Genomic DNA, 22,257 nt, shown 5'->3' on the forward strand with positions numbered 1-22,257 from the left:
CCCCCATGTCCTGCTCCTCCTCTGCTGTGCATTCTCCATCTTGTGCCCCAGTTGACCAAACTTTTGCTCCTTTTATATTGAGATTGAACAACGGCGTTGCAGCAGAAAGGCAAACGGGGCCCACTTTGTCATTCTCTTCCACACAAAAGTTTTCAAAATCCACTTAAACTGTTGTCTGCTGATGGAAATGCAGCGGCCTTTTTATGGGAGAAACGCTTATTTCTCCACCTAGTGACAGAAAAATGCACCGAGCACAGCAGGAGTCGGGCTCATGCAGCGGAGGAACCATTTTGCACCGATGGGATGTGGGGTTTGACCGTATTCAGCTGGAAGACAAAAGAATTAAGATATTAAATAAGAGGGGTTTTCCAGCCTGCTGCCCTGAACCCAGGCCAGGTAATGGAGGGATAGGAGGGAGTAGCTGATTACAGCCTTTGTGATGGTACAAACATCTGATAACACTACATTTTTCAATAAAAGATAATTATGCAGGGGCAACCATGGTAATAGTCATTTAAAAAAGGGTTTGCGGAGAATTTGAGACCAGAGGAAACTGTTCTGTCAGGAAATTGCTGTGTGGTCTGAAGTCCCTTTTCTTTCCTCTTCCACGTCTATCTCACTGTTTCTTTACACTGACGTGTAATTATGGAATTATCACGTTATGCAGCCTCCTGCGAGAGGGTCGGACTGGAGTCTCACATTCGCTGGAAACGCTAAGATAAGTCCCTTTATAGCGAAGTTGTGTTTTTACCTTTCACAACAGAATAGAGACATTTGCCAGAGAAATCAAAGGTGTGTGTTTGTGTGTGTGTCTTTCAATTTCTGCCTCATTTCCATATCTTTAATTGATTTATAGTGATGCGCCATAAACATTTATGGGTCCATCCGCGACACACAAAAATCACGGCTCTTCCATATAGAGGTTTCAAACAAATCTTTGAGCCAATTTCTTCTGTAAATAATTGGGTTTTTCAGATTTTGGCAGCTACTGATGAAACAGAGTCCAAGATATAAATATGTATGCAGCAGTAAATTCATATTGATATTTGTCATTATAAATCGAATTATCTTGTCATTTAGTTCTTGAACTGTTGGGACAATAAGCTGCTCGTTTTGTCTGTTTTGATGTAACAAGGCGGTTTGGGTCAGAACAGAAAGGTCCGTGTCCTGATCACAATACACATGGAAATAGAAATAAATCCTGTTTTACGTTGCTGTGATCCACACTGCTTCCTCATAACATTTAATACTTTTATGTTCAAGAGTTTCGGGTCTCAAAGCCAAATTTTTGAGATGAAATTCAAACCAAGACATAAAATCAATTTCAAATTGGTTTTTTTCCCTGTAATTTTGTGCAAGCTAAAAAAAAAAAAAAAAGCACCCAAATATTTGTATTTTTGCATCAGATTTGTTAACAATAGTTTGTATGTTAGCCGCGAGCCTTTAACACACCCAAACGTCTCTAAATGCCTCATATGTTTCAATTGGTTTGAACTTTAAATAAGCTTTAAATGGGATTTTCTGCAGATAATATTCCCCGTGCAGCAGCAGTCCCCGGAGAGACAACGTTGCACAAACACTTTTATTATCTTCAAAGCTTGTGCCCAGGCCAGGACACCCTGAGAAAATAGAGCTCCAAATAAACGACTGCAATGTTGTTAGGTACAGTAAATGCCTCACCCACACACGTGCACATGGAGACCTGCAACACATATGAAACCGTATAGTTTAGCCAGCAAACGCAGGAAAACTAACAGCTAAGAGGCATCTGAGGGCCTGTTCCTCTGCAGAAAGATGTGGGCAAATTTCATGTTAAAAATAAACTAACATACGTTAAATTGTATATTCACATGTTATACACACCAAATATGCTTTTTTAAAAATATGCCTAATTAATATCATTAGCCTTTATTTGTTTAAACTGACAACGCAGATGCACCAATTCTGAGCCAATACTGATATCTCCGGATGTTTTTTATTATATATCATTATTTTTGTTGTCATTTATTCCACAGGGAAACTAAGAAATCATTGTTAAAGAAAATAACCACCACTACACTGTCGAATTCAGTGGTACCAAATCATGGAGCAAACTCTAATGATGTGAAATCCCTCTTTCTTTTATGATAAACTGTAAAAACTAAAAATGGCTTGTTAACATCTTGTATTTTTCACACAGATTACAATGTTCTGATGTTTCCATTGAGCACCACCTTACAGTAGGCCAGAGCAGTTATTAAAAAAGGCTCTATGCTTCGGTATTTATCCTAGTATATCTGTTAGCTGCACATGCGCAGCGCCAGAGCCGTCTGAAGCGGCTCTGCTGCCGCTGCTGTCTGACAGGCTCACTGGGAGCGCGCGGCGTGAACGCCTTTCCTACGCAGATGGGCTTCGTCATTTCTGCACCAGCGGACTCCGCTACGCAACTTCCCAAGTTTAGATCCAAACCAGTGAAGAGGGGCAAGATCCAGTACTTATAATTACATCCAATCGCTTTGGATTTAATTAGAAAGTGTTTGGTTAACACAACAAATGACGGCATCCATTTGCAACAAATACCAGACTGCAAATAATCAAAATATTGAATGCTGCCATTGGCAAATTGTGATTTATTGATTGTCCAGTGCCAGTGGTCAAGGTGAATATCGTGATGCCAATATTTGCCCGATGTATCGGTGCAGCTCTTATCTCTCCGCGTAGCACAGGATCTTTAATTGGCCGTGGAGATTTTAGGCCAACAGACGGCCTCACTCTAGTGGAAAACATGCAAATGTCCCATTATGAAGCGTGTGTGTGTGCTTTGTTGGTCTGCTGCTTTGTCTGCTGTCCATTCATGCACACTTTTAGTGTTTATACACAGAGGGACAATATCAACTGTTCGGAGGAGCACATGCAAACCCCACATACAAAGGCCTGAGCTGGAACTGAAGCATCTTTTTTGATATTCAGTCTAATTACGAGTCCAAAGAAACATTTCCCCGCCTTGATTTTCTTTCTTACGTCTTCTAAATAAACGACTGCTGCTGTGCACATATTACATCCAATAAAATTTACATTCATTGTCAGGATATGTTAAAGTTTATATTTGAAATAAATTCTGAGATGTACTGTAAGCTAACATGAGCTAACACTTTTTTTTATGTGAAGAGATGTTAATCGTCAAACCAAAGATCAAGTCCATATTTTGAAGTTTTGTTTTTTCCAATTATTGCCAAGTCATCCCACGCTGGGATTAGAAATGGTTTGTTAGGATTGAGGTTGCTCGCTGCAGCCCGAGAGGCTCGAACGGTGTCAGACGACACCAGATCCTCCGCTGAAAGGGGAGACCTTCGGCCCCAAATGTTGCGGAGCTGCAGCAGTTCTCATCTTACCAAGTCATTTCAGTGGTCGGAGATATCGGCGTCCTCGGTACGGCTGTAGCCACCGCTGATAAAGGAGCTCGGAGTATTGTGTGATCTAAAGATAATTTTGGAATAACAGAATTCCTCTTTTGTATGTGATTGACAGAGGTGCCAGGGATCACCCTCTACCACCATGTATATGGACAAGCAGCCACAAGGACAGCAAGCAGCCCCGCCAGTCTTTCAACCACAGGTACACGCTCACAGAAACACTGTCCAAATCACACGTATGATGGCTCTTAAAGGGTGGGGGGGTGGGGAAGAGCTGCAGGATATAAATATATATGTACATGTCAGGTCTCTTGAGGTTTTTGTCATTGAATCAAGTTTGCCAGTCAATGAGGCTATATTCTGTTCTCCAGGATCTGTTCTACTACCCAATATATATTCAGTTCTGTATGTCCACCTGCCGAGCGTTGGCAGATAGACGCAGGTCCTGTATATTTGTTTATTAGGTACCCAAGTAATTAGTATTCATTTCTGAAGATATAACCTTTTCATCCTGTAGTTGCGATCATATCTCCCCCTCTTTTGCATTTGGAAACTGCCCACTGGCAGCTTTGTTTGCCCTTTTTCCCCCCATGTCAATCAAGCTATTTCAGTTTGGGCAGCCTTCAGACCTCCATAGCACCGGTGAGACGGACAGCACAGGTTGAATGCTGAGTTGTTTCTATTGATCAGAGCTCTGAAGACTGACACGCCAGCACACCGCTCCTGGTTCAATACAACTCCTGCTCTGTGCCCATTTGGTCATAGGTGGTTTTAAATACGGCCCTTCGAAATCAGGCCTATTGATTTCTCTCTCCAGAAGGATGTGTCCTTCCTCCATAACTATGGAACAGACTTAAAACAAAGGTTCATCCATATAGCCAAGAGTGGCTGCAGATATATATTTTCTCTTTTTGCAGAAATAAACAAAACTAAATATAGGCCTGAACACCCGATCGTTGTTTTCCTTGCACGTGCAACACTAACACTGGAATTGCCAAGGGGGTTAATTTATCCTCAGAAAATGTAATTGCAAAATTAAAGTTAAATTGGATTGCTCACACAAGAAAGCCGGATAAAAGCGGCAATGATTAATTTCAGTTAGGTAACACCCCCTCACAAACAAACAGGAGCTGGAGCTTCTCCTGATTATGTGTTATTGTACCGACTTAATGATTTCTTCCTCTGTTTTCAGTCTATTTCCAGCAGTTTACATCAGCGGTAATTCCGGGTCCGGTGTTGGCGCGTAGGTTGTCGGTAACACGGCGAATCTCCTGCGTTGCATCATGTTTTTTTCCGCTCTCGTCTCAGCTGATTTTCACATTTTGTGTTGATGAGGGAAGAGTCGGCTGCATTAAGGAGACGGCTGTCTAAGCAGCAATCCAGATGGGTGTCTTTCAACAAGTGCTTTTTCTGTTTCTCACTTTCCCAAAGTTCAGACTGTGTGGTAGCACAAGGAGAAAACTCCCCCCCCCTCCCCCCGGCAGCCCACTGAAGAAATGTGAATTGTATCTCTGATGAAGGATATTCTGTATCACTTGCGATATCATTTCACTTGGTCCCGAGGGTATGATGCATATGCATTAGATAAGCGAGATGAGCTGCAAAGATGTGCATTTTTAATGGCACATTTGCTCTTTGAGCGAGTGGGATGGTTGGCGAGAAGGCCCCCCCTCATATCATGTTTTGATAGTCACAACAGGTTTTGACAGGCTCGGATCTGCTGGCATGGAGCAGGTTGAGAGGGGAAGAACGGCAGGCACCTTTTGGATAAATCCTGCCTGTTCGGCTGAATGGATGTCTCACCGGCTCAGGATGAATATTGCATGGTGCTTTGCTCAAGGGGGCAGGTGACTGGGGAAGATGGGAGCGCCCCACCGCCGGGCGCTGTCACAGATTCGCCGTCTGCCTCCATCTTTGTAGTCGAAGACAATCCATCCTAGGCTGTTTTTCTTTACAACTAAAAGCAGTTTTTGATTTCATCTTGTCACAAAACGCACCATTGAATACACTTGCTTTCTCAAGGGGGGAGCAGTGTCCATTTTTAATTTGAAAAGTAGCAAAAATTAAACCGCAAAAGGGCAAATCTGCAGTTCGGTCGGTCTGACTTTGCATTAACTGTGGCAACATTGCATCTGGTCACAACTTCACATTAAAAAAAATGCATTCATTCCAGTTTTAGACATTTTTAAAATGCTGATTTCTTTTTCCAGCAGCACCAGTTTGGTGTGGACATGTCGTCCCTGCTACGCCTCTTCATGGGAGACGGCACCTCTGTGCTGCCTCTGGCCTCTCCGTGGCAGGCGTTTGGCGCTGCAGGGCTGTCACATCACACCCTCTTCCCTCTGCTGCTTGTCGTTTCCCTCTTTCACCGTCTCCCTGTCCCTGTCTCCTGCATCGCCTCTTCCACTCTGCATGTGTCGTGTCAGTTGTGTTTTGCAGCGGTGTCATTACTGGGCAGCCGGAATCACACCTCTCCCAGTGAGCTGTCTGTCTGCTCTGGCTGTCTCTTGCCACATCCTCTCTCTCTTTTAACCCTCTTGCCAGCGTGTTGCCCATGGCGATTCTACATCACCTTTATACACCAGATATGCTGTCCCTCATAGATGTTACCCATAATACCATGCAGCAGTGACACGCCATCTCTATCCCCTGTCGCTACCAACATATTGGGAGCATACCATAGTGTCATCGTAGTACGGAATGATTGATCCAAATCGAATAAAATTTACAGTGTAAATCAGTCTGTGTGTGACAGTCGTGCACCTGCGTCATTAACTAATAAAAACAAGCCAACAGCCAAGTAAAAGTGGTTAATGATTTAACTGAGGATTCCCGTGAGTGAATTTTGGCTGCGATTTATAGGCTATTTCTGAGATCTTGGGTGTTCATTAATTACTTAATTACTATCAGTCTTTTTTTTTAATATTAACTGGGTTCAGAAAAAACTAGAAGCATGAGGGGGCCTTTTGGATCCCAACACTGTACCATCATTTCTGGACTGGGCCCTAGCTTTGTCTCTGTCATGTTGATGTAAAACGGGTCAGTTTTTGCATTATCTTGCTTGCTTGATTAATTTGGCCCAGTAGAGAGTTGACAGACCAATACTAATGAAAATATGAACTCATTGGAATTACTGACTCAACAATCAGGAATATAGAGTGCACGGGAGCTGCAGGTATCGTGACAATTAATATTTTTATATTGCATTTGCAAAAACAAAGCCATTATGTAAATGTTACATATGCCGTTCTAAATTAGCCAGATTAGGTGCGTTCTTGTGTTCTATGCAGCTACGTACGTATCCTGAACCCTGCATTGTTCACCGCTCCTCTCCCCCCATATATACGTATGCTTTCGTGTGTGTGCTTCAGCTGGAAGCTCCCGATTGTGCGTCAGATGAGACGGCCTGTCAGTCAGCTTTCGCCGGGCTGCCCTTTGAAGGCCAGGCCAGAGGGCAAAGAGGTGCCGCAAATGGCCTGTGAAGTTTACATACACTGCCCACTGCTAAACAGATTAGCTCTAATGAAGTGTCTAATGCCGGGGCCACTGGCTGACATAATCCTGCCTGGCAGCCCGGCCCCTTGGCTGCCAAAAAAGCCGCCTTCCCTGCAGCCCTCTCTTCCGCCCTTGCATGGCCTCTGCTGCCACCCAGGGCGACTCCACATGGGGAGGTGCCCACTGTTAATCATGCTGGACAGTGTGCGATCTGACATGCAAATGTAGGTCATTGCATATGTAAATGTGTGATTACGGGGCCGGCATGCCAGGACACATTAGCAAGACTGTGCTCTCAGCAGGCGGTTGTCACAGCGCTTTAGAGGCTCATACTAACATTTGTCAACCTACCATGTAGCGAATGAAAGCAATGCCCTCTTGTCCTCTCCCTCTCTCTCTCTCTCTCTCTCTCTCACTCATTCACTGTTCATCCTGTATCCTCGGACAAATTCTTTTGTCACCATAATGACAAGTCATTGCACAATATCTCAATAATGTGACACATTTGTTGTTTGTATTTGGCGTATAAAACTTTTAACAAATGGAGTGTAGCTACTGTTAAAGAACAAAAAGGTTTAAGGTTGTCCAAGCCGACCCATTAAACTATATGTATTTCTAATGGGGAGCACAGCAGTGTGTCATGCTCTCTGTCAGAATGACTTTTGGACACGTTGGGATGATGGTGATGTCATTGTGGAGAATGCACACACCTCAGCAGTGTCAAGTGTTAATTGGACAGGGCATCTTAATGGGCTCACGCCTTTCCACTTGGCTGTCAACGTTAAGCTTAACACTAAAAATAGTAAGAAATGACCCATCCAGACTACCAGTAGGGGGAAAAACCAAAATTTGGTAATTTTCTCTCTCATTGTCAGTGTGTCTATAAAAAAATACGGTAAGCGAATGTCGAGATCATGTCAATTTTTTTTTTTTTTTTACTAAAGTAAAATTGGATTTCCTTGTATTATTAAGACACCTTTGCTTACAATAGTGCTGAACACAGGTGGAGCACACATACGTATGATGACTCTGCCTTCCTGTATGCGTCAGTGTTTAGAGATTCCTCCTGACCTTTGCTTCTCACCCTCCTGAGCTGCTTGCCCTAAAGTTTCTCCCACTACCATATTGGCAGAAGTGCTGGTGACGTGTGGCATTCTGATATCCGTCACCTTCCGTTTGCACCCTCCAATGCCTTGTAAAAGTTAACCAAAAGGCTGTAAAGGTCAAGCAGCTTGCTGCGTGCTTCCCCTCCCCACATATCAAATCCAAGTGGTAGAATGTTCAGAGAGAATAGGCCAGAGGAGCATACTCTGTGGCCCAGTGCCAGACTGTTGGTGCGAATACTTGGCAGACAAACGGAGGACACGGGAACGTTTGATCTCACACACCAAGACAGGCAACGCAGTCATAAGATGCTAACATTATGTAACGGGACATTTGATCTGTCAGGATCGCCAAGCTCGGTTTTAATTTCCACAAAACAGCTGAAACAAGGAGACGGAAGGAAAAGAGAATAAGGACAGAACAACCAACAATTTCAGCCATGTTTAAATTTGAAACGTGGTGGGATTGTTTGTCTGCTGTCTTTGGACGTCATATGGTTGCAGCACAATGTTTGCAGTGGATTCTTCTTCAAGGTTATGCAGCACGTGTTGTTCATGGTCTCGAGGTTGAACTGAGGAGGATTCGTGATTCAGCGTCAAGGTCGGTGTGATCAGATGTCTGACCGTACCGTCTTCGGCCGGCCTGTCCATCCCATCCTCATGATTGCAGCGTAGCTCACACGAAGGTGTTAATTTGAATGTGACACTCCCCACTGGGACTCCGGCAAAGCCCCAACATCTTCTGCCGACCAAAGTTCAAGGTCACTGTGGCATTATTAAAAATAGCCCAGGAATTAATATTGCAATTATCATGCAGGTTTTATAAATGTACTTCAATTCTAAAGGTCAAGTTTCAGTTTCAGTTAATGTTCTTGGAGTATTCTCTGTTTTTCTACCGTATCTCTGGAACAGAATCTACGTCGTGTCCAAATCTCACAAGTGCTGTTTGTTTCCAAATCTTTCAGAAACCATTGCAACCAGATATGGGCCATAATTCACTGGCAAACTTCCAGATTGAGAAGAAGATTGGACGCGGTCAGTTCAGCGAGGTGTACCAGGCCAGGTACCTGTTGGGCAACACATCGGTGGCCCTGAAGAAGGTTCAGGTAATAAGAATAGGAATAATATCATTTTGATGGTGATAACATGCAGATGCATAGACTACACTGACTAGCATGCATGTGCACGCACATCCACATGCTCACATAAACGCCTTACAAATGGATATATATGTTAAACGCTCGTGAAACACCTGTAGTCACTGTGGATAACAGCAACTGTGTCCTCTGTTGGGAAGTTGTTTTTTTTCTCTCCTAGTTTCTCTAAATCTCTCCATCTTAGCATCTCTTCAATATGTCATAACACCATTCTCTGTCCTGTCTCCCTCTCTCTCCCCTTTTGATCTCTTGATAGATATTCGACTTGATGGATGCCAAAGCTCGGCAAGATTGCATCAAAGAGATAGATCTCCTTAAGGTAAAGAACCAGAGAGGAGGGAGACGGCGTCATGCGCTGTGCTCTGTTCTCTTAAGGTGCCTCAGCTGAGACCTTCCACCAAAGAAAAACAATTGATGTGCACCAGACTGCCTGGATTTTGGCAGTGGTGTGTGGGGATATGCACATTGTGCACGTCTCCTTGCATGGATATGAATGCAGAGGAGTATTTTAGGCGCACTAGTGAGAATATTAGTGTGTGTGTATGTGCGTGTGTGTTGTTGAACCAGTGTTACATCCCTTCAGGCTCACATTGACTCTTTTTTTTAAATGCCAAAACTGCTGTTGTTTTTTTATTTTTTTTTATTTTTGGTTTTCCTTTTTTATCTTTTAGAATGTTTCAACCAGGGTAACCGTAGATCAGCGGGAAAATTTGGATTCTCCCACTTGATGTTTCACCTCCTCCCTCTCCACAGTCTTATTTTACTCTTTTTATTCTGAAGGAAGTGGTTTCATTTATCAAACTGCCACAAAACACGTGTCAGATGGGTGGCTCTCAAATTCTAATAAACAAGCTAATGACAGTCTCGGTGCCACACACCACCCCCCCCCCCTTCCCTGCAGTCAGCAGGATCCTAGATGGGTGTCAGAGTTATGTGCTTGCAGTGTGAGTGTGTGTGTGCTCATATTCCTGGTAGTGTATCCCTCCATATATGAAGCACGTCTTTACAAGTGTGTGTGCACTGCAGGCGTTTTGTGCACATACACACACTGACACATACACATAAGGAGAAGAAAACAAAACCAATTAGTTTGTTTCAAACACATCAGTGAAGCTCCTGGGGCTCTTTGGTCCAATCAAAGGCAACAATACTCAAATGTAGGCGAGAGCCTGTAGAGAGCTGAAATCTGAGTAGGAGATTATTGACTTGACAGCACAAGACAGTGGGATTCGCCCGGATTATCTATTATTCTGACCTCCAAAGTGGGGGTCAGGCCGAGGTAAAATGTCACCCTCAAGCAGGTGACTATTTCATCCTATCGGGCAGCCCACATTTGAGCTTTTTCACAGAATAATTTAGAAAATCTCCCATGTTTTCTCTGTCCATAACTCCTCGCCGTTTCCTTCCCTCTCCCCACTCGTTCTCCATCCCTTCACAGTTTCCCCTTCGTCTCTTTTCCTCCTGATACCCGATGGCTTGTGAACATGTGAGCTGCGCTCAGTCCTGCATTGCCCAGCCAGCCCGATAATAAAGAGCGAGGCTGTGAGCGAGAGACGGTCCTTCTGCCTTATCCCCCGCTAGACAGGACAACAGGAGACACAGCCAAATCAGAATAATGAGAGGCACACTGGCATGGACAGACTGAAAGGACACACATACTGGCGCGCCAACACACACACACACACCACACACACACACACACACACACACACACACACACACACACACACACACACACACACACACACACACACACACAGAAAGAGTCATGGCCCTTCAACAGTCTGCCTGTTTGTCTGTCTGTGTTTGTGTGAACTCATTCATCTGTATTTTCTTGCTCTGGGAAGATGATTCCAAATGGAGAATCTCACTTTTTGCTTGGCCTCATTGTCTGAAATCTTCCTGTTTGGAATTGTTCAGTGCAGAAGTGCCTGTTCTCTGCTAAACATCCACAGCAGTTTCCTCATTCTTCAAATCCCAGGGCTGTTCAATTCCTTCAGTATTCGGAAGTCCAGTGGTCTCCATTAATCAGCAAAAGGAAGCTATCATGCTGTTACAATTTTCCTCCTATTGTCTTATTGTTGTAAGCTGTTAATAAATCAAACTAATCCATCAGTTATATATATATATTTCTTTCTAGTGTCAAACATAATCAGCTCCTCAGATGTGTGAAGCTCTGCAAAATAATGCAAACGTCATGTAAAGCTTTCCAGTCGTGGCACTTGGCTCAAATCTCGGTTCTAAACATCAACATCGTGTTGAACGCATCTCTTCATTGCAATATAGCTTTTGCCTGAGGTTCAATTTATGGAAGAGGAGTGGGGTAGTGGGGGATGGACTTGTCATCACTCCTTGGCTGTGCTACTGTGTGGAGCCGTGCAGAACTGTGACTCTGAGCCAAAAATACATCTGGCAAGAGAGGAGAAGGGAGGGAGAAGGAAAGACAGACACGGGGGATGAAGAAGCGAGAAGAATGGTGATGGTGGAAGGATGCAGAGCTATAGTGGAGGGCGCAGTGTGGCGCAGTGTACGGCGCTGTGCTCTCCTTTGCCCTCTTCTCTGCATCATCCCGAGCATGAACATTTCTTTAATCACAGCAGAGAAAGCGAAGTGGAGCCGAGTAGAGGACGCGTGTCACACTGCTCCGTCTGCTCACATCACGCATTCCCATCTCCCCTTGACATCACCATGCCACATATCTCCCTGTCTCCAGCTCTCCAGGCATCAACATCCCTCCCTTTCTCTCACTCTGCACACCTTTTCCCTCCAAAGCTCAGTTTCTCAACACTGTCCTTTTCCTCCCTCTCAACTCTGCCCTGTCTCAAATATTACTTTTACTTATGTCACAATGTCATTTCTTTTGTTCCCTTCATTGCATCACAACCCCCTTTACCCCCCCCCCCCCCCCCCCCCGCACTGGATGGGTAGAGAGTTTTTGTTTACTATGGGATTACTGATCCTGCCTTATTGACCAACCAACAGGAAGAAATCTCAGTCAAAGATAAGCCCGAGATGCTTGTTTATCTGACTGTCAGGCGTGTGTGTGTGTGTGTGTGCGTGTGTGTGTTTCACATGGGTTGTTGTCATCAGACAGTTGAGTTGTTGTGACATGTCACCCAGATTTGTCACACTAGAGGACAAAAGTGTTTCATTAGGACCACACTTATTTAAATATGCATTTCAAGTATGGATTCAGATGTTTTGATATTCATTTTGTTCAATAGTGCAAATCTTTTTTTGATAACTGGTATAGGGATCGGAAAAAAATGGCGTTCCTTCATTTGTTTCTTTCTTTCATGAATTATTGTGACTGGAAATTTTTCATTTTTCCCCTTGACAGCAATTGAACCATCCCAACGTGATAAAGTACCACGCGTCGTTTATTGAGGACAATGAGCTGAACATCGTCCTGGAGCTGGCAGATGCAGGAGATCTCTCCCGTATGATCAAGGTAAGGTTGCCAAGGCCACGGCGGTCGATCAGGACTGGCACATACACCACGCTGCTGAACATTATGGACTCATGAATTTAAAAAAATGCCAAATCTCGCTTCAGCAGATAACCTTTTTTTCCCCTTAAAGAAAAATAAAGTTGTGAAAACTGCTGATGTGGTTTAAAACTAAGGGAAGGAGGCAGGAGGTCTGTGACACTGAGTCACTCTGAATCATCTGGTCCATCCAGAAACCAAAAACACAGCTAATATAAAATGTCCTGCAGCTGCCTTTAATCTGGCCGTCCGTGTTGACATTTGCAGCGTCTGTGGGGGGAAATAGATTCAGTGAATAATGCTCTTAAAATTCTGGAATGTCTCATCCCTCCATAAGTTCTTTGGTCCTAGCGTCACATTTTATGGTACACGTGCTAAATGCTTACGTATGGGGTGAGATACTTGCAGTGAGCTAGATTTATTCCTCTGAGATACCAGTTGTGACGGGTTATTGAGCTACGGTGTCTTGGTTTGTCCTATACTGGCCATCCTCCACTTTAGGGAAGTGTTTTCGTGGACATTTGTCCAGTAAATATGAAAAAAAAGACACTTTTTTTTTTGTGTTTTTTTTATTTTTAAGATATACGCGATGCATATGCAGGAAAGACAGCTGTGTATTTTATTTGCTATATTTTCTGGACTATAGATACAAACTCAAGGTTGGTGGGATTTTCTGCTTGACTTAAATCAGTATAATGTGCGTCTACCCTTAAACCCGGATCAACAACCCGGATCACTTCTGTGTGTAAGTGTGTGTGTGCTAGCATGGTGGAGGATATTATGAAAACCTGCCAGTATAGCAAATTAGTGGTGCGCAAGTATAAAGCCTGGTCTTCTCCCATGCATAAATGATGCTGCTGTGTGGTATCGGCGCAGCTCAACAAGCTGTTTGCAGTCAGACTCAGCAGCTCCACATCCGTGCAGCTCTACACAACAAATTAGGAGAGGTGAGGATTAGTGGTACAACAGAGTGAACATGGCAGGCTCAACACACTCATTTACACGCAGCGAATACATGCATACGGTCTACTGAAATCAAGAAAAGTGTGGAAACACTGCAACACACGTTCAGTGCTGCACTTCAGTTTATATATTTATGGATATTTGTGTATGTGTATGTATATATATGTATATATATGTATATGTGTGTGTGTCCAGAGGTGTGTGCCATCCCATCCCATCGTAAACACATTAGTGTGTCATATGTAAAACAGAACACTGATGAATAAATTTAACATTTTTTATTCTTTTTGATTTCTGCTCCTTCACACCAATCTCCCTTGCTTTCTCTCTCTCTCTCTCTCTCTCTCTCTCTCTGACCATCTCAGAATTCAAATGAAATCAAATGGTCCTTGATTTGCATGCACTTACAGAATATTGCATGTGCAGTGTTTGCTATTAAAGGCATGGAGAAGAGGGTGGCGGTGGTGTTGGTGGGCGTCTATGTGCTCCCCCATTGACATCAAACAGTCCTCTGATATGGAAATGGAGGGCAAGGGAAGAATGGCTGCTCACTACGGCTTTGTTTGGATATAGGCCAAGGTCTATTCTCCCGTCTTTTCTTCTCTCTTTCTCTCCTTTCCTCATTTTATAGCTTTTCTTAATGTCATGTACATTCCCTTTACTCACATTGCCATCTTTCCTCTCTACTCCTCCATTACTCACTCATTACTTGGTGATAGCAATAGATCATTTTTACCAGCAGTGTCCTTGACACTTTGACCCTTACACTCACTGTGCAGGTATTCATTTCTGCATACAGTCAAACTTTCCAGAAACTCGCACGGATATTTGATAATAAGGAATCGTCGTCATTTCCTTTTAAAGGGTGTTTTAAAGCTGTTGGTGCATGCTAAGTTGTGTATTTCACATTCAACATTCCGGTCTCCTTTGCAAATGGAACCATAAGCACACACATTTAGATCCTAGAGGCAGAGTGAAACGTTCCACTGTTTCGATCTTATCCGCTCATATTTGATCCTGGTCTCGTCATGATAATAATTTGACAGGTAGTCGTGACTGCGGTGGCTCTGGATACCCTAATGTTGGTGATCCCAAAACCCACTCACTTAGCCCAGCCAAATAAGCAAGTTAATCAATAAAGGAAAATAACTGGAAAAATTGAGCCATCGGAAGCTGGACTGTACCTAAGGAATAAGCTGTGTGCCAGATGGAAGAGTTTTGGAAGGTACCACAGTTTTGCGAGTGCATGTGCTTTCCATTGTGGACTGCAGTGAAAACGATACAGAGATCGGTTAGGTAAGAAACAGACTGGGAGCAGAGTGGTCTGGGTTCTATTAACTGTGGAGTCTGCACCGTGGACCCAGTCTGGGGATGGATGCAGTATAAACACACACTGACATAAACACTTTGTCTTTACGGTACAGTGTGTGCTATCTTAAAAATGTTACTCCATGCTGCACCAATTTTTCCCACAGCTATAAAAATAATTTATTTGTTCTCTCCTCTAGGTATGCTAATGTTACACTCTGTGCGTGTGCGTGTGTGTGTGTGTGTGTGTGTGTGTGTGTGTGCTTGTTTTTATTTTATAGCACTTTAAGAAGCAGAGAAGGCTTATCCCAGAAAGGTCGGTTTGGAAGTATTTTGTCCAGCTCTGCAGTGCGCTAGAACACATGCACTCCAGGAGAGTCATGCATAGAGGTAATTCTGGCACACACACACTCTCTCTCTCTCTTTTACATTGATTAGATCATGGTAAACACTTAAACTCCCACACTTGGTATAGACCGTCATGTTTCCATCTACCTGAGTTGTTCATTTGAAGAGAACCTCACAAACACATGAGGAGTAATGCAACATTCTGCTGTTGCTGCCTTCATTTAAACCTGCATTCTCTCCTAAATAGAAATAAGGAAATGATTAGATGATGAAGTTGAATATGACAGACAGCAGAAGTGCACACTGTGCAGACAACATGGTGTTAACGGGCACATATGCTTTCTGTAGGACCTGGTCAAGGCCTGTTGATTTCCACAGTAACACACACACACACACACACACACACACACACAGCCTACAGGTGCTTAACTTCCGTTGGGCTGATTATTATTAGAGTGCAGCGACACTAATGACCTCTGAGTTTTAATGGCCACTTAACAGGGTGCCTATTCAGAATCCATTTATAATTACACTGGGGCATTACATTTCAAAGAAAAACATATCAAAGGGAAAACGCAACCAAAACCCTTTGGTTCGTGTTGCCTTCAATTAATATTCTCACTGTCAGGCTTAAACTTTCAGCATTAAGTATTCCGGTCCCTGAGATTGTTATTTTGGTGTCACTTTTCCCCTAATCTTCCTGCTCTCTTCTGTCAGATATCAAACCAGCCAACGTATTCATCACAGCTACAGGAGTAGTGAAACTAGGAGACTTGGGACTGGGGCGATTCTTCAGCTCCAAAACAACTGCTGCTCACTCGCTCGGTAAATCACAGCCGCCCAAACATGCGCAGACACACACTCTTCACATGTGAGCACACACATGCATCTGGACATGGTTGCCCACAATAATCACTCAGTGTTGGAAGTGTTTCATTAAGCTGGCTGAGCCCAGAGCTGCGTGTTCCGTAGACACGCTGCCTGGTCGTGGCTTTTGCCCTTTCATAGGCCACTTAGCCACTTCCTCTCGCGTTGACCTTTAAACCTAACACAGATGAGGTCTGGGCAGAGCTCTCTGACACATAGATCTGATTGTAAATGAGTGCTGTAAAATGAGCCAGGCAACTTTACAATGAAGGATATTGTTGGCAGTGATGGGGGCGTTTGGCACAGAAGATAAATCAAAATTGTAGTAATTTGTTTTTTTTAGTTTCAACAAGTGCTGCAAACTGTACAATAGATAACATTTGTGAATTTAAGTTTTTTTTTTTTAACTAAAATATGTTCTGAGTCTCCTTTTCCAAAGCTCTCCCACCAAATATTGCCACATATTTAAATACATAATTTTATGCTTTGCAAACACACTCGCATGCAATCATTTACCTCTGATCTTCTCAGTTCAAAGGTGCCCAAGTGTTTAAATCACAAGCGTACCCATTAACAATTTGTTAACAACCTGTTCCTACCAGCACTAATCACTGTGACCTATTGTAAATGTCCCTGGAACTGTTTTTTCTTAAGCGTGGAAAGAACAAGACGTGCCGTGATTGATATGAGCTGTACCCACAGTAAAGAGTTTTTAGTCATAAATGATTAGGAAATTAGAATAAAAATAAATACAGGGCATCCTTAACATCATTCAACAGTTGGATATTTTCATGTTTTATATTTTTTATCTAGAGAGACCACTTAACTCTAACACAGCTGGAATTATCCCACGCTTTTTTTCTCTAAATTGTAGAAAACTGAGCCTGTTTATAAAGTGGTGCGTCACTGTTTCACTTCCCGATGTTCATCCGTTAATGCCACAGACAGCATGCTATTCTCAGACTCTGCAGCGGCAACTTAGCCTATGAGAAGGTGTAAATCATATGATCCACGACACCATGTGTAGTGGCAGGAGACGCAATGATTGCTCATTAAATCTTGATTCCACAGCGCCCTCCTCAGGCCGTGTGAGGCCAGGCAGCCCCAGAAGCAGAGGGGTCATCTGGAACGCCCGTCGTTCAGACAATCTTTGTTTGCATGTCATAAACCACCAGATTTAGCTAATTATCGTATTTCTTTTATAAGGATTGCGAAATGAATCTCTGAAGTGCAGACAACTAAATTAGTCCTTTTTTAATTAATTACTTTGGATTTGTAAATTCATTAGTATATTAGTATTAGTATAAGAACATTTCAGTTTCCTTATGTTGGTTCTTTTCAGAAGTTAAACCTGATTCTAGTGAAACCAGGGGAAAGTAACTACATGGTTTTTGTTTTTGAATATCTGCTATTTTTATTTGCCAACACCCCCCTCCAGCTTTACTAAATTGTCCTCCCCGCAACACTTTTTTCCTTTCTGGTGTCTTGACTTTAAGCTAGAAAGAGAGAGAAGAGGAGAAGAAAAAGAGATGATAAGAACAGGTGACAAAGAAGAGAAACATGGAGTGTGTCAGGTGTGAGAGGAGAGAGAGAGAGAGAGAGTATGGTATAAAAAAAGAGCTTAACTGTGACAGAAAGAAAAAGAGGGCTGGTAGTTTAAGCAGAACGCTTAAACTATGACGGCTTATAGACTCTTACTACACTGACCCACAATAACCAAAAAAAAACCAAAATGCGTTGCACGATCTTCAGAGTTCTTCAGGGATTATGTACACGCGGTTCATAAAAAGAAAGAAAAGTTGTTCACTACCTGGAAAGTTCATGCAATCAAGACTGAAATCAGAGACTAGCCAATTGGCAGTAATAAGAAGTATAGCATACCTGCAATTAACGCCTGTAATGACAGAGGTGTTAACGATTCTTACGGGGGTAAGAGCAAAAAAAAGAGCAGAAGGAAAACGAGAAACAGAGACTTCAGAGGGAGGCTGCTGTTGGAAATAGTGACAATTTAGCATGTATGCAAAGACAGGGTGATCTTGTAAAAGTTAGCAAGCAAGTTGTGAAACCAAAAAGGAGGCTGCGATCCAACCAAGGGTGACTCAGCTGGACCTCTAGTAAAGCAAGAAAAACCATAATGGGCACATAAGGGGATGGAAAATGTCTTCTGAGAACCTTCCCTGGCTGTGCTGCTGCAGCTGCCTTCAGTGTAATGTTTTATTTGTTCAATCACAATAGCACAGAGGCAATCAGACTTCACCCTGTGTCTGAATGAGAAATTCATTGAGATTCTGAGAAGCTGCTGCTCACTTGCTGTTCAAAAGAGAAGGGAAAAATCCCCGAAAAAATAAATTGACAACAGCCCACAAATGTTTTAAAACGTGCCCTAATGGTCTGAGCAAAGCTTTAATTTTGAATAACAAATAATTTGCAGTCAGATGAACAGCCGTGTTTAAAAGAACCCAGATAATTGTTCATTTAAAAGCACATTAAACAGGAGGATCTTGATACTGGCTGGCATCTCACCTCCTATACAACAGCCATTACCCTGTTTTTCACAGAATACACTGTTGTCACAGCCATTCACAATAATGGAAATCAATCCCAACATGACTTTCAATTTATTTGCATGAATAAGTAATGTGGCCTTAATTTAGCATGCTGAAGGAGCCCGGGCTCAGCGCCGCTGCCTTTTTTAATGCAACTATTAGCATAAGAGAGGCTGATTCTTTTAATCAACTAATAATGAATGTTCGGGGAGCTTGTTCAGACCGCACTGTGAGACCTCCCAGCGCACCCGTACACGCACTCACACACACAATCTCACATACCACGGGTATATGTGGAGGGCCAATTAAAGCAGCAATCCCCAGTCCTGTGTTTATTCTTACGTGGTCATTCTTGCTTCATCTTTGTCTGTGCAGATGCTGCTTTTTTCTGAAATGACAGGTAACACTTCATTATATGAAACCACACATTTAGGATAAGTGTGTTTCTCAACCCAATTAGGTCTGGAGCAAAATTAAAATGGTTAGCTTTTGTATTAATGCCTCCGGACTTCAGATCTCCTGGCTTCTTTTATAATCGTTGCATTAATCACATTTCTAATATTGAATTTCCTCTGACCTGATAATGTGCAGAATTACTCTGGGGTCCTTATTTTACCAGACACATTAACATTATGCTGAGGACGACGCAGGAAGGCTTTTTACTGCCATGGTTTTCTTTCCACCTCCTTTAGTTCAGTTACCTTCTGTTGAAACTCCTCCCCGTTGTCCTTTTGGACTGTGGTTAACAGAATTGATTCAGCTTTCTAGATATGAAAGGCACATCTGTCCAACAGCGTTACACTGACGCTGTCGCCTTTGCTCCAAAGCATGTGGAATCGGCTCCTTTTGCCCTGCTTTAGTCAGAGGGGTTGGTAAAAGTTTCCATCCCTCAGCCATGTGTGTTTAATGGGAAACCTCTGCAGAGCGCGCTTGATAGACTCCTGCATGTGAAATCACACAAAACAGAACTCAAGTGTAAAAGTAGCCTTTGCCATTCAGCTGGGAACACAGTAAATATTCCATATTTTCCAGGAGTGTGCTATGGACGTGCTGCTGAGCTGTGGCTCCTGCGTGTGTCCAGTTTGGGCGAAGGGCCGATCCTCTGGATGTCTGCCAGCCACATTGGCCGCCTGCGTTTCTTGAGTTTCTAAACCAGAGCCAGCATGAATCTCTGCTGCTGCTGTCAGGACGTATTCAGACTACTGTTTTACATCATTACAGAACCTCAGCAATCAGAACTGATTTATACATATGTTGTGGCTGCACATATCCTATACGGTACTTGTACACTCGTGCACCATGTGAGGGTTCACAGAGACAGCTAACCTTATTTCATCCAACATTACTCGAATAGATTTAAACATCGAGCATCTCGACCCCCTGAATGTGTGACAGTATGAGATGCCATCGCCGCCCCCCCGTCTGCTTCTCTATGCTGTGTGAACTGCGTCAGTGATGTCGATGAACTGGGGACGCGTGGGTTCCAATGCAAAAATGTTAAAGCTGCTTTTCTTTCCCACCTCTGTCACTTTCATGAGCCCTCTCTCTCTCTCTCTCTCTCTGTTCCAGTGGGTACTCCTTACTACATGTCACCAGAGAGGATACATGAAAATGGATACAACTTCAAATCTGACATCTGGTCGCTAGGATGCCTGCTTTACGAGGTAAACCATGGCGATGCGTGCTCCCGCTCTCGTCTTGCAGTCGACTGGCGGAGTGACATGAAAACGCGTTGGTTAAACTGAATATTTCCAAAACCAAAAGTGAACAAATCCAAATTCAAACTGTCTGTGTTGCCTTCACATACACCTTAGCTATGACCTGTGATTGGTGTAAATATGCCTACTTTGGTTGGAATGATGTGCTTAAATTATATTCTCTACCTTTTATTCTCCCTTTGCTGGTGTGGGTCGGCTTAGCCGAGCCCCTGTGACTGTTTGGGTTCAAGGGTTTTTTGCCTGGGAACCTGCTAAACATTGAAAAGCTAGAGGGTGAAGAGAACTGACACAGCCATGTGTTTTAGATAAGGCCGCCCAGTGACACTGACTAGTTTGATTAGTCCGGACTGGGGAGCAGCGCACCGCAGGGCTCTGCTGTGGACCACACTGAGTGGAAATAAGCCCAGGAGGAGGGAACAAAGAGCAAGGAGCCCAACAATGATGGACGGGGATGAGAACAGTCAATCTGATGTTTCATCTTGCCAGTTTTCACGTGTAGCAAGAAGACACACACACACACACACGCGTTCGCGCTTTCAGAGTCGGCCACTGCAACACCCACATTTTGCTCTCCTCTCTTAACTCCCCCGAGTCGCTGATCACTTGGGCTGCATTTCAACGCACCAGTGACTGCACCTTCTGCACAGCGCCTCAGGCATAGAGGTGGAGAAATAGTGCTAGGAAGAAGTTTTTGCTCGGCTTGCAGGTCATGGTTGCTCAGAGACCACAGTCCTTCATGCTAATTAGCTCCCCACAATGCAGTGCGGCATGGCGGGGCTGTGGTTGGCTGAGAGCAGGCGGTGCTGTAGGTCGCATTCTCTCAGCACAATTTGTGTCTGCGTTTTAGTTTCTTTACAATAAGGGTGATATAAAATCCAAATTTGTTGGCTTGTGCAGCATTACTGCATTTCATTTTCTAATTTACACGGTGACCGTTAAGTGAACCCAGACCTCGATTTTATTTTACAAATCCTTTAAGTTCTCCCAAAAATGTCTTCTGCTTGGTCGCCACCTTTGTGTTTTATACATCAGGGCTGATGATAAAAGTGTGTTTTTACTTCTGTAAGTTCCAGTGTTTGTTGGAGGAAGCTGTTCATGTTAAATTGTTACAACACCATTGATTGGTTTGCACTAACGCTCAGCTGGGCCCCGACCGTGGACTTTTATCACCCTTTGGATATTTACCAGTGGTCACAGCCCAGAATAATCATTGAAACAAGATGGGGAGATGAGGAGAAGGAATGAAGAGAGCCAGGAAGGAAAAGTGAAAAAATAAAAGGCGACTTGGTGCTCCCGCAGGAGGTCAGGAGGCAAAGAATCCACATGACAGGTGTGAAAGGAAGAGAGGATCCATACAGGAAATGTATAGATAGAGAGAGGTCTTCAGAGAGGCTTGAAGAAGAGAGAGAGGCTTGGAGAGCCATTGCAAAGGGGAAGAAGTGGAAAGGGAAAATAACAAACACTGGAGCCGGAATTCCAGCCAACAGGTCAAGGTGAGCCCTGCACGGAGCCCGTGGAGATGAAGATTTTACAACCTTATTGTTTTTAGAGCAGCTTTCACCCCGCCATGCATATTCTTTTTGAAGAGCAAGCCCTCACTTTCTCCTCTCACTCAGCTCCATAGTGCATTCTGTTTTACCTCCATCTTTCTTAAAATACTATCCTCTCTTCTCCTTCCCTCCAAATGCCTTCCCTTTCCCTCACTTAACCTTAAGGCATAAGGAATTCACATAGAAATCCGCACACCGTCCCTTTGGTACTTGTCAAATTCTTGCTTGAGCATAAAATATGGCCGTGCCGGTGTGTGTTTTTGTATACGTGTCCATCCTTGTGTGTTTATCCCAGGGATCTTTGTTTTTTATGTGGGGAACTG

The 22,257-nt window shown here is 43.5% G+C and overlaps 1 protein-coding gene across 1 annotated transcript in view; it reads left to right on the forward strand.

The window, feature by feature from the left end:
• Positions 1–22,257, forward strand: part of nek7 (NIMA-related kinase 7) — a 46,501-nt gene that overhangs the window by 14,843 nt on the left and 9,401 nt on the right. Inside the window, exons 2-8 of the mRNA XM_057038913.1 lie at positions 3,508–3,594; positions 8,956–9,096; positions 9,404–9,466; positions 12,488–12,598; positions 15,187–15,295; positions 15,971–16,078; positions 20,236–20,330. Of these exons, the coding sequence (XP_056894893.1) occupies positions 3,535–3,594; positions 8,956–9,096; positions 9,404–9,466; positions 12,488–12,598; positions 15,187–15,295; positions 15,971–16,078; positions 20,236–20,330 (687 nt within the window). The 5' untranslated portion in view covers positions 3,508–3,534. The remainder of the gene's footprint in view (positions 1–3,507; positions 3,595–8,955; positions 9,097–9,403; positions 9,467–12,487; positions 12,599–15,186; positions 15,296–15,970; positions 16,079–20,235; positions 20,331–22,257) is intronic.

Source organism: Takifugu flavidus, chromosome 7 (assembly GCF_003711565.1).
Source record: "Takifugu flavidus isolate HTHZ2018 chromosome 7, ASM371156v2, whole genome shotgun sequence".
Taxonomy (NCBI): domain Eukaryota; kingdom Metazoa; phylum Chordata; class Actinopteri; order Tetraodontiformes; family Tetraodontidae; genus Takifugu; species Takifugu flavidus.